The 12402-nt window shown below is 33.9% G+C and overlaps 1 protein-coding gene across 2 annotated transcripts in view; it reads left to right on the top strand.

Moving 5' to 3' along the window:
- LOC128209327 (kinesin-like protein KIF26B) overlaps nucleotides 1-12402 on the top strand; it is a 150832-nt gene that overhangs the window by 29635 nt on the left and 108795 nt on the right. For both annotated transcript variants that reach the window (XM_052913314.1, XM_052913315.1), the window contains one exon: nucleotides 1294-2547. In XM_052913314.1, coding sequence (XP_052769274.1) covers nucleotides 1294-2547 — 1254 coding nt within the window. The remainder of the gene's footprint in view (nucleotides 1-1293; nucleotides 2548-12402) is intronic.

Here is a 12402-nt window from a genome sequence, read left to right on the forward strand (position 1 = left end):
ACTTATGATAAACGTGAACTTGTAATATTGAGGGATTCTTTTTAAAAACATTTTTGGTCTTTTTTCTATTACAAAATCTCCTGATTGTTCATAAATTGAAACTGCAAATCTTTTCATGGTCTATGCTTAAGATTTATCTTGCTATAAAGACAAATTTATTTCCAAACCCGATTGCTTTAATGTATGATAGCTAATTTACTGTCTCCTGTGTATGTGTCTGAAAGGGCAGTTCATTTCCTTAAACCTTGACATATTAAAGACACTTTCCAGGGAAAAGCTCCGGTTTCTTAGAATATGCTCTAAAACAATGAAATTACACTTACAGAGATAACAATGGGCTAGATATAGCTTCTTCTTTGATTAATTTCCCTATGGATAAAGCATGTTGCTCAAAGTTCTTAGAAGCTTGATATTGGATGAATTATGCTTCCAAATGATTAAGAGTTGATCAGGGTCATTCAGATGGGATATATATGTGTTTTTTATGCAAATAGCTATTTAATGCCCGCTTTATATTGATTATAGTCCTAACAGGAGATTTTAAGAACGATAATGACCAAGAAGTACATGATGTTTATTTAAGAAAAAAAATCATAAGGCATTGGGAATTTGGTTAACAAAGGTTTAATGGGAGAGGCAACTGCCTGCTAAGAGGAAGCACATGTTCTTTAATAATCATCATAGTTATTTTTATATCTAACGAACCTTAAAACATGTAGAACAATGGACCAACAGAAATTTTGGGACCCATGTACCCCATCATTCATTACCAGCGGGTGATCATATTTACATTTCCTGCTGCAAAATAAACACAACTTAGATTAGTTAATACACAATTTCTACCTTTTTTTGAGACACGTAACCATGCTGTCAGAAATTAAGAAATGTAAGTTTGGAAGCTTTTTTTGAACATTTGTCAAAAAACATACAAAATAATGTCATGATGGAGCCCTTTTTTCGTTTTTAAGTATTCTCAAGAAAATGATGCATTTATTTGTTTCCAAAGGTTGCCTGTAACGGCACATGTGCTCCCAGCCTTGTTTATAGGTGTCAATATTTAACCATAAAGGTCCTTTGGGTTCCAATCCCATTGTTATGTTGTTTTTTTCCCTGCCCCTCCAAATTTGTTACTTGTAATAAAATGTGAGTGTTTTCTCAAGCATGATTCAAATTATCTGCTAACAGGAACAACTTTGGTGGGTAGTTGAGAGAATATTTTGTCATCTTATTTCTGTTATCACCATCAAGCTTAAATCATTTCTAAATAATAAAAGTAATTCTTGTTTGTTCCAGATGGACATCGACAACAGAGCTGGATTCAGTGAATCTATCAGCGTCAAGTCTGCAGCAAACATGTTCGGGGGCCAAGCAGTCATCCGAAGAATCCCCACCCCAAGCTCCCAGAGACGGATCCCTAAACCAGCACCCCCTAAGCCCACACCCCCTAAAGTCCCTGCAAAACCTTTTCTGAAGAAACCTAATGCTGGCTTGAATGCTACTGGAGGTGATTCGTCTCTAGATACTGGTGAAGGAAATGCAGGTAACAAGGAGAGACCTAAGAGAGACCAACTAGATAAAGTTGAAAACAAAGAGAATATGGCACATAATCTGAAGTGTGGTCAGAATGGTATTGATGAAGATGAGAAAGATTGGGACCCATTTGGTAGTGAATTTCAAGCAGGAAATGCTGGTATAAACAGTAATGGAAAAAATGTAAGCAAAAACATTGGTCAAGAACTTGATGGTGAAACTGACGATGATGTGTTGGATAAACCACTGAAAAGTTTGTCAGAAATAAATGGTATAAGTGATGAGTGTGAGACTTATGACAATGTGGAGGAAACTGATAACATACCTAGCTATGAGCAGTTCATGTCTGGTGCTGGCAACTTCATCGATGTTGATGAGGATGACAATGATTTGGATAATGTAGATATACCAGATACTGTCACAGATATGGAGCACTGTGAAAATGTGTTACCTCAGTCAGTCAAGAAACTAGCAAAAGAGTATGCTTGTATGGATTACACAGTCTTGGGTACTATCTCTCCTTTGAGTGAAAAATCAAGCAAAGGGGGTGACAAAAAGGAGGAGCTTTCATTTGTCCTTGGCCATCTAGTTAATGCCAGTTCTCCAAATGAAAATGTGCTTAAAAGGTGCCTTTCCCCTCAAGGTCAAAGAAAACCATTGTCACCAATGATGGGTACTGGTTCTTCCAAAAGAATAGCTGGTTACCATGGTTACAAAGCAAAACCAACTGCTGATGTCTTGCCAACCCATAGAAATCCAGGCCAAGCTCTGATATATGGGTATTCTCAAATGCCTCCCCTAAGTCAGGTTCAGTCTCTAAACCAAGGTCAAGGTCAAGGACTGAAAACTAACCTAAGGAGCACTTCTCAAGGTCAAGGTCATCCAGCTCAGATACAAGGTCAGAAGTCAAACCAGTTGGGCATTGTGTGTGAGGGCTGTAATAACTGCCTCCTGGATTTCAAGCGACAGGCATTGAGACAGATGTATACTGAGAACTCAAATGCTCCCATTGCACTGGTAAGTTTTCTTGTATTCAAAGGATATGCACATTGATATTGAATTGATTTTTTTGGCATTTTTGTTTTTGTTTTAATGTTTTGTTTTTCCATGACCTGACAATCCCTGCTTTAAATGTCAACAAAATGTACAAACAAATCTGAATGGGTTCAAAGAAACATGACACAATGTTTGGAATGCTAAAATATAATACAAATCATTCTCCATTTCATTAGGTTTGTTTACGATATAAGTTGTTTTTTTTAATTCTCTTTTTGTTTACAATTTTCATTCAGTGGCTAAGCTATTTTAGTAGATTCACTGTATTCAATTTGCACTTATAAAAATGTGGTCTTTAAGTGCATTTCAGGGTTAAAATTTTGTTTAAATGAATTTTAGAAAAGATGCATTTAATCAAAGAACTGCAATATTTTACACCAAATACAGTCTTTTTTAACAGCTTTGTAATTGATGATATGATATATGATTGCGCTTATCTGATCTATTCTAAAGCTGTCATCTTGTACAAAATAATGAAATTGCACACCTCGGCAATTATAAAGATTAATATGATATGAATATGATATGATAGGTTAAACATCTTATAAATACTTGACTTTTAATACTGTAACCTTATTTTGTCATCAAATGTGAACGTCTCTTGTTTCTGTTTTTTTTTAAGAAGGGACTAAATTATATCTTCTAATAAATGTCCCTTGAAAGCGTCTGTTATGGCTGAGGGGAAGGGAGATTACAATTAAGTATTATAGGGAAAAACTATTATGAAAACCTTGACAGTGATGTTAGCTGAAAGTTAGAAACAGATAAAGCTATATCTATATATATAACTTGGTATACATGTTTAAGAACAATAACAAAGTGCTTATTTCTAATTGTGGCTTGACCGATCAGTCATGCTAAAATACATCCGGAGTTATGTCCCTTTTACAAATGTGAAACGAGAACATTATGTATTGACATTAATGGAAATTAGTAACTGTTGTTTAATGAGGAGGGGACATATATCAGGGTTCAAATTTAGACTCGCATACTTCTAAAATGCGAGCGACATTTGCAAATTGAGAGTGACTTTTATTCAAGCTCGCAAAATTCTGCGAGTGGCTTTTTCTAGACCACAAAGTCAAAAGTTAAATTCGAACCCTGATACATTTATGGGAATTACGGTATATTAGACATAATGCTCATTACCTGCTTTACTGTAAGTGAGTGACTTTTATGATATATACACCTGGGAATATGAATTAATTTGAATCAACAAAGTTGTCCATTACTGTAATAATTCACTATGTCAGTTTGCTCATTTCATGTTTATAATTAATCTTCAGCTTGATTCAGGGAACTTCTTTTGTGGTAAACAAGGAACACTGAAATGAAAATACTGTCTTGATTTTAAGTACAAAACTGAAAATATCATAACAGAAACATTATTTACAGAAAAATCATCAAATTTTATTAGTGCTTCATTGTTCTCTTAAAGTTTCTTCTCTCCTGTCCTAAAATATGGAAACGAAAAACATAATTACTTTTCCAAAGAAAAAGGTGCGAAATATCAAGATCATATATTCCGATAAAAGAAGCGTTGGGTACATTGAGGTTTTTTTGGTGCAGATACATTAGTTATATTTCACAAATGAGGATAGCAGAAATTTTATTCAATGATGGTGATTTATATAATGTGCCAATGTGAGATTATTGATGTTAAAAATCTATTAAAGGAAACTAGGTTACTGTAAAGCACTCATTATGCAAATTTCCTTCATTATGTCATTTTGCATAATATTTTTTATGACTGTGTTGAAAATTTCTTTTCTCTGGTTTTAATAAGACTTAGTGCAAACCGAAATGTCCCATTTCATTCTTTGAGTCAAATGCTTTGATGCAAGAAAAATATAGGTTAATCACACGGTAATTTCAGTCGTAATGCCTCCTATGTTTTTTTTCACTTTTAATGCCATTGCATAAAGAAATTCAGGTCAGTGTGTTTTCGTTCAAGTTTTCTGGTGGAAGATATCATTTACTATTTTAGTGATTAATAAGATCATCATCTCACATTTAAAATCCATTCTTATTGCTGCTTGCATCATCCTGACAGGAGACTTCATTTGCTGAGTGTCTTGGAGAGAGGATCACTTTCAGTGCCATTATTTCTGCGATTTCTGTAAGGCATTTGATATTGTTGGTCTGAAACAGCAGTTAATGAAAGTAAGGCTCTTAAAGCTGTGTTTGGTTACATTTTAACAACTCCCATGCTATAATACTTCTGTAATTATTTAGTAATTAAACTGTGTAATAACAGTTTTGTACTAACTGGTGATCATAAAAAAGCTGATGAGCACAAATGCCTCTGACATTTTATATCCTTTGACTAGTTGGGATTTACAATAGGACTTCTTAGCTGGAAATTAGTTCAGTGTGGCTTGACATTTTCATACTGCAAAAGCATGTCAGCCAAATTTACTTCTCATTCATTTTTGTACAAAGTGGTATTCATTCCCAGCGTCAAGCCTTTAACACACTAGGCATTTTCTTTGTTTTGAAAAATTTGAGCCCACTGCAATGTATCAGTAAATGATCATTAATTTTTGCATAATTATAGGCTGTTATAAGAGCAGTGAGGTCATGCATGAGTACAGGAAGTGAAATTTTAGGAAAATGATGGGACTTTGTGTCACTTTATGGATAAAATTTGTCAATAGAAAGGCCCTGCATCGGGTAATTAAATGGTTGATTGCCTGCAATAAACAGTTACCATTTATTTCTGTTTTCTTCGAGGAAAGAATGATAAATGTCTTGTAAAAGCGAGACTTTCCTATATTCCTTGCTGTTCAATTTTGCCAAGAAATTGTGGATGTGTAATCATCCAATTGTAGGCTTTTATATGAATCAATCAGCAATTTGAACATCACAATCAGGCGTAAAAATGCTATGGCTTTGTTATGTAATATGACACAAATTGATGCTTTTTAAAGATGAAGCTGACGACTTTGAGATTTGCATGTGGATAATTTGAGAGATAGGGAAAGTGAAATGTTACAGGAGTTGCTAACAGCCTATTGACTCAGCTGCGATGCATTTTGGGCAGATGGTTGGGCCCTAAAATTGGCATGAAATCTGAAACTTTTTTCTCCCTATTTCATAATAGCCATTGCTTAGGGCAAGAAAATGAAGTGCTCGTTTATGGTATTTGATCTGTGATTCATTTCATTTTTGATCCATGTCACTTAATAATTGTTAAGCTCTAGAGATAAAACCTCCATTTAACAAAGAAATTTAAGGAAAAGTTCTGTGTGCGTAAATTAATTTAAAATTAATGTAAGTTTAACTTCTTGATCTTAGGGCGGCGATCGCATTGGATAGGCATGAGCATAATGCACCAGTCAATTGTAACCAAGGCCGCCCCCCCAGGTCGGGGGGTTTACCGGGGATAGCAGGGGCACCAGTCAATTAATTGTAACCAAGGCCCACCCCCCAGGTCCCGGATATACCGTGGATAGCGGGGGAAATGGGAGGTGTTTTTACCTTCCAGGTGGCCCTGCAGTGCCAAGTGAATGCGGTGGTTTTGTTTTTGTGCTGAAAATACTGGAAAAAGGGCCTTATTTAGGTATCCCAGGGTGTGGGGAAAGTTTCACCAGCAGTTTGTCTCCGCATGGCGGGGAAATTACCGGGATTGGCTGGACCCAAAGTCGAAGTCCCCGCTATTCCCCGGACCTGGAGGTGCCGTGGCTACAATTGACTAGTGCATTAACACCGATATATTATGTGTTTTATAATAATGTATGTATGCTTGTCAAAGCGTCATTGCAAATAGCAACAGGACATGTTTGTTGCAGATGCAGTAAATTGTTGTCATAAATAACCATAATAAACAGGAAATAGATAATTAATGTATGCAATTAAAAAACAAAAATGATCACAATTAAAAACACAATGATAGCAATTAAAGACAAAATGATCGATACCGTTATAGACATTTTAGTGAACATGCTAATTTGTCAAGTGTAATATTTGTATTCATAGTTTTTATAGTTAATTTAAATTGTCACAGGTCTGAGGGTCAGTTTTGTCAAAGTATTATAAGAAATATGGCTCAGTACTTAAATTGTTATTAAAATGTTCAGGAGCATGTGAAAAATGCACAGAAATTGTCAAAAGAAATAAAAGTTATGATCCAGGTGTTGTCGATTATTACAAGTCTAATTGCTGTTTTTGTCGTCATTTTGTCATTCTTATTAGGCTGCCACTTTATTGGAGAATCAATCTTGCATTGCAGGTAGTCAGTATGAAAATATGAAAACTTTTTCATAAGATATTTCTGTGTCGTGATTCATGTGTTGTTTTTATTAAAAATGACAAATCTATTGAGTGTAGGCTTTTTAAGTGGAAAATTAATTATTAACAATGTTGAAAATCTCAAGAAAATTACAAAAAATTGTGATTTGTTTTGTCGCAGACAGAAGACTGATCTGTATTGGATATCTGGGAGCACTTGTGTCACTGAGAAGCTTGATTAGTTGCTCTGCATCGCTCAGAGGACTTCAGAAACAAATTTTCCAAATTTGGATAGTGAAAATGGTTTTATGATTTTGTTAAAATCGGAGATTTATTTAAGCTAGTGTTTCGGGGAAAATTGTGCCACTGTAGGAAAGGTATATTTATGTGGTTTAGGATGATAAACTAAGAATAAACAAATAAGGATATTGGACACAACTTTAAAAGAATATTGAACACGACTTTGTTGTGGTGTCATTGGAGTGATATCTTACAACATTGCAATGTTTTGGACGTAACATTTTAAGTTCTGGTAAGAATTGGTTTCTGGACTTTGATAGTTTAGATTGCAAGGTGACGTTGGGCAAACTAAATGAAAAAACAGTCAGCAACTAATACACTGTTAAATATTGGCATATGTATTGACACTTATAATAATATTATAAAAACACTCCATCTCATTTAAAGGTTCAAAATTTTGTTATAAATCGCAACACAAGAATAAATAATGTTGTGCAAGGCACCTTGTAAGCCAAATCTGACATTGGAGGGTGATATTCAAAATGTCACATTTGACATTATGGAATACCTAGTAACGACTTAAATGAAAATTAACAATGGCACTGTGCATGTCACGTGAGGTATAATTATATATGTAGCAGCAAGTTACCAAACTCTGGCTGAAATATTGTAAGAGTTCAGCAAAACAGACATTAACTTTTCAAGTTTTCTTTGCAAATTTGGTCACTCAAGTTTTAAAATTACTTGTAGTTCAGATTAACCCTTTCATTCATAGGGTAGTGGCCACATCCTAAGCCATTCTATAGAGTAAAAAGGCGTATCTATATAATAGACTATGGATAGAGAGGTATAAAGGCGTATCTATATATTAGGCTGGACCAAGAAGTATAAAGGCGTATGTATATATTAGGCTATGGACCGAGAAGTATAAAGGCGTATCTATATATAAGGCTATGGAAAGAGAAGTATAAAGGCGTATGTATATATTAGGCTATGGATAGAGAAGTATAAAGGTGTATGTATATATTGGGCTATGGAAAGAGAAGTATAAAGGCGTATGTATATATTAGGCTATGGATAGAGAAGTATAAAGGCGTATGTATATATTAGGCTATGGACTGAGAAGTATAAAGGCGTATCTATATATAAGGCTATGGAAAGAGAAGTATAAAGGCTTATGTATATATTAGGCTATGGATAGAGAAGTATAAAGGTGTATGTATATATTGGGCTATGGAAAGAGAAGTATAAAGGCGTTTGTATATATTAGGCTATGGATAGAGAAGTATAAAGGCGTATGTATATATAAGGCTATGGACTGAGAAGTATAAAGGCGTATCTATATATAAGGCTATGGAAAGAGAAGTATAAAGGCGTATGTATATATTAGGCTATGGAAAGAGAAGTATAAAGGCGTATGTATATATATATAAGGCTATGGATAGAGAAGTATAAAGGCGTATGTATATATTAGGCTATGGATAGAGAAGTATAAAGGTGTATGTATATATTGGGCTATGGAAAGAGAAGTATAAAGGCGTATGTATATATTAGGCTATGGATAGAGAAGTATAAAGGCGTATGTATATATTAGGCTATGGACTGAGAAGTATAAAGGCGTATCTATATATAAGGCTATGGAAAGAGAAGTATAAAGGCTTATGTATATATTAGGCTATGGATAGAGAAGTATAAAGGTGTATGTATATATTGGGCTATGGAAAGAGAAGTATAAAGGCGTTTGTATATATTAGGCTATGGATAGAGAAGTATAAAGGCGTATGTATATATAAGGCTATGGACTGAGAAGTATAAAGGCGTATCTATATATAAGGCTATGGAAAGAGAAGTATAAAGGCGTATGTATATATTAGGCTATGGAAAGAGAAGTATAAAGGCGTATGTATATATATATAAGGCTATGGATAGAGAAGTATAAAGGCGTATGTATATATTAGGATGGACCGAGAAGTATAAAGGCGTATGTATATATATATAAGGCTATGGATAGAGAAGTATAAAGGCGTATCTATATATAAGGCTATGGATAGAGAAGTATAAAGGTGTATCTATATATAAGGCTATGGATAGAGAAGTATAAAGGCGTATCTATATATAAGGCTATGGATAGAGAAGTATAAAGGCGTATCTATATATAAGGCTATGGATAGAGAAGTATAAAGGCGTATCTATATATAAGGCTATTGATAGAGAAGTATAAAGGCGTATGTATATATTAGGCTATTGATAGAGAAGTATAAAGGCGTATGTATATATTAGGCTATGGACCGAGAAGTATAAAGGCGTATGTATATATTAGGCTATGGATAGAGAAGTATAAAGGTGTATGTATATATTAGGATGGACCGAGAAGTATAAAGCCGTATGTATATAAATATAAGGCTATGGAAAGAGAAGTATAAAGCCGTATGTATATAAATATAAGGCTATGGATAGAGAAGTATAAAGGTGTATCTATATATAAGGCTATTGATAGAGAAGTATAAAGGCGTATGTATATATTAGGCTATGGATAGAGAAGTATAAAGGCGTATCTATATATAAGGCTATGGATAGAGAAGTATAAAGGCGTATGTATATATTAGGCTATGGATAGAGAAGTATAAAGGCGTATCTATATATAAGGCTATGGAAAGAGAAGTATAAAGGCGTATGTATATATTAGGCTATGGATAGAGAAGTATAAAGGCGTATGTATATATTAGGCTATGGACCGAGAAGTATAAAGGCGTATGTATATATTAGGCTATGGAAAGAGAAGTATAAAGGCGTATGTATATATTAGGCTATGGATAGAGAAGTATAAAGGCGTATGTATATATTAGGCTATGGACCGAGAAGTATAAAGGCGTACGTATGTATTAGGCTATGGATAGAGAAGTATAAAGGCGTATGTATATATTAGGCTATGGATAGAGAAGTATAAAGGCGTATCTATATATAAAGCTATGGATAGAGAAGTATAAAGGCGTATCTATATATTAGGCTATGGATAGAGAAGTATAAAGGCGTATGTATATATAAGGCTATTAATAGAGAAGTATAAAGGCGTATGTATATATTAGGCTATTGATAGAGAAGTATAAAGGCGTATGTATATATTAGGCTATGGACCGAGAAGTATAAAGGCGTATCTATATATAAGGCTATTGATAGAGAAGTATAAAGGCGTATGTATATATTAGGCTATTGATAGAGAAGTATAAAGGCGTATGTATATATTAGGCTATGGACCGAGAAGTATAAAGGCGTATCTATATATTAGGCTATGGATAGAGAAGTATAAAGGTGTATGTATATATTAGGATGGACCGAGAAGTATAAAGCCGTATGTATATAAATATAAGGCTATGGAAAGAGAAGTATAAAGCCATATGTATATAAATATAAGGCTATGGATAGAGAAGTATAAAGGTGTATCTATATATAAGGCTATTGATAGAGAAGTATAAAGGCGTATGTATATATTAGGCTATGGATAGAGAAGTATAAAGGCATATCTATATATAAGGCTATGGATAGAGAAGTATAAAGGCGTATGTATATATTAGGCTATGGATAGAGAAGTATAAAGGCGTATCTATATATAAGGCTATGGAAAGAGAAGTATAAAGGCGTATGTATATATTAGGCTATGGATAGAGAAGTATAAAGGCGTATGTATATATTAGGCTATGGACCGAGAAGTATAAAGGCGTATGTATATATAAGGCTATGGAAAGAGAAGTATAAAGGCGTATGTATATATTAGGCTATGGATAGAGAAGTATAAAGGCGTATGTATATATTAGGCTATGGACCGAGAAGTATAAAGGCGTACGTATATATTAGGCTATGGATAGAGAAGTATAAAGGCGTATGTATATATTAGGCTATGGATAGAGAAGTATAAAGGCGTATCTATATATAAAGCTATGGATAGAGAAGTATAAAGGCGTATCTATATATTAGGCTATGGATAGAGAAGTATAAAGGCGTATGTATATATAAGGCTATTAATAGAGAAGTATAAAGGCGTATGTATATATTAGGCTATTGATAGAGAAGTATAAAGGCGTATGTATATATTAGGCTATGGACCGAGAAGTATAAAGGCGTATCTATATATAAGGCTATTGATAGAGAAGTATAAAGGCGTATGTATATATTAGGCTATTGATAGAGAAGTATAAAGGCGTATGTATATATTAGGCTATGGACCGAGAAGTATAAAGGCGTATCTATATATTAGGCTATGGATAGAGAAGTATAAAGGTGTATGTATATATTAGGATGGACCGAGAAGTATAAAGCCGTATGTATATAAATATAAGGCTATGGAAAGAGAAGTATAAAGCCGTATGTATATAAATATAAGGCTATGGATAGAGAAGTATAAAGGTGTATCTATATATAAGGCTATTGATAGAGAAGTATAAAGGCGTATGTATATATAAGGCTATGGATAGAGAAGTATAAAGGCGTATCTATATATAAGGCTATGGATAGAGAAGTATAAAGGCGTATGTATATATTAGGCTATGGATAGAGAAGTATAAAGGTGTATCTATATATAAGAAGGCTATGGAAAGAGAAGTATAAAGGCGTATGTATATATTAGGCTATGGATAGAGAAGTATAAAGGCGTATGTATATATTAGGCTATGGACCGAGAAGTATAAAGGCGTATGTATATATAAGGCTATGGAAAGAGAAGTATAAAGGCGTATGTATATATTAGGCTATGGATAGAGAAGTATAAAGGCGTATGTATATATTAGGCTATGGACCGAGAAGTATAAAGGCGTATGTATATATAAGGCTATGGAAAGAGAAGTATAAAGGCGTATGTATATATTAGGCTATGGATAGAGAAGTATAAAGGCGTATGTATATATTAGGCTATGGATAGAGAAGTATAAAGGCGTATGTATATATTAGGCTATGGATAGAGAAGTATAAAGGCGTATCTATATATAAAGCTATGGATAGAGAAGTATAAAGGCGTATCTATATATTAGGCTATGGATAGAGAAGTATAAAGGCGTATGTATATATAAGGCTATTAATAGAGAAGTATAAAGGCGTATGTATATATTAGGCTATTGATAGAGAAGTATAAAGGCGTATGTATATATTAGGCTATGGACCAAGAAGTATAAAGGCGTATCTATATATTAGGCTATGGATAGAGAAGTATAAAGGCGTATGTATATATAAGGCTATGGATAGAGAAGTATAAAGGCATATGTATATATTAGGCTATTGATAGAGAAGTATAAAGGCGTATGTATATATTAGGCTCCTTAAAGTAAGCTAACAAAACCGATGGGGATTGGGTCGTAA

The sequence above is a fragment of the Mya arenaria genome, chromosome 11 (genome assembly GCF_026914265.1).
Source record: "Mya arenaria isolate MELC-2E11 chromosome 11, ASM2691426v1".
Lineage (NCBI taxonomy): Eukaryota > Metazoa > Mollusca > Bivalvia > Myida > Myidae > Mya > Mya arenaria.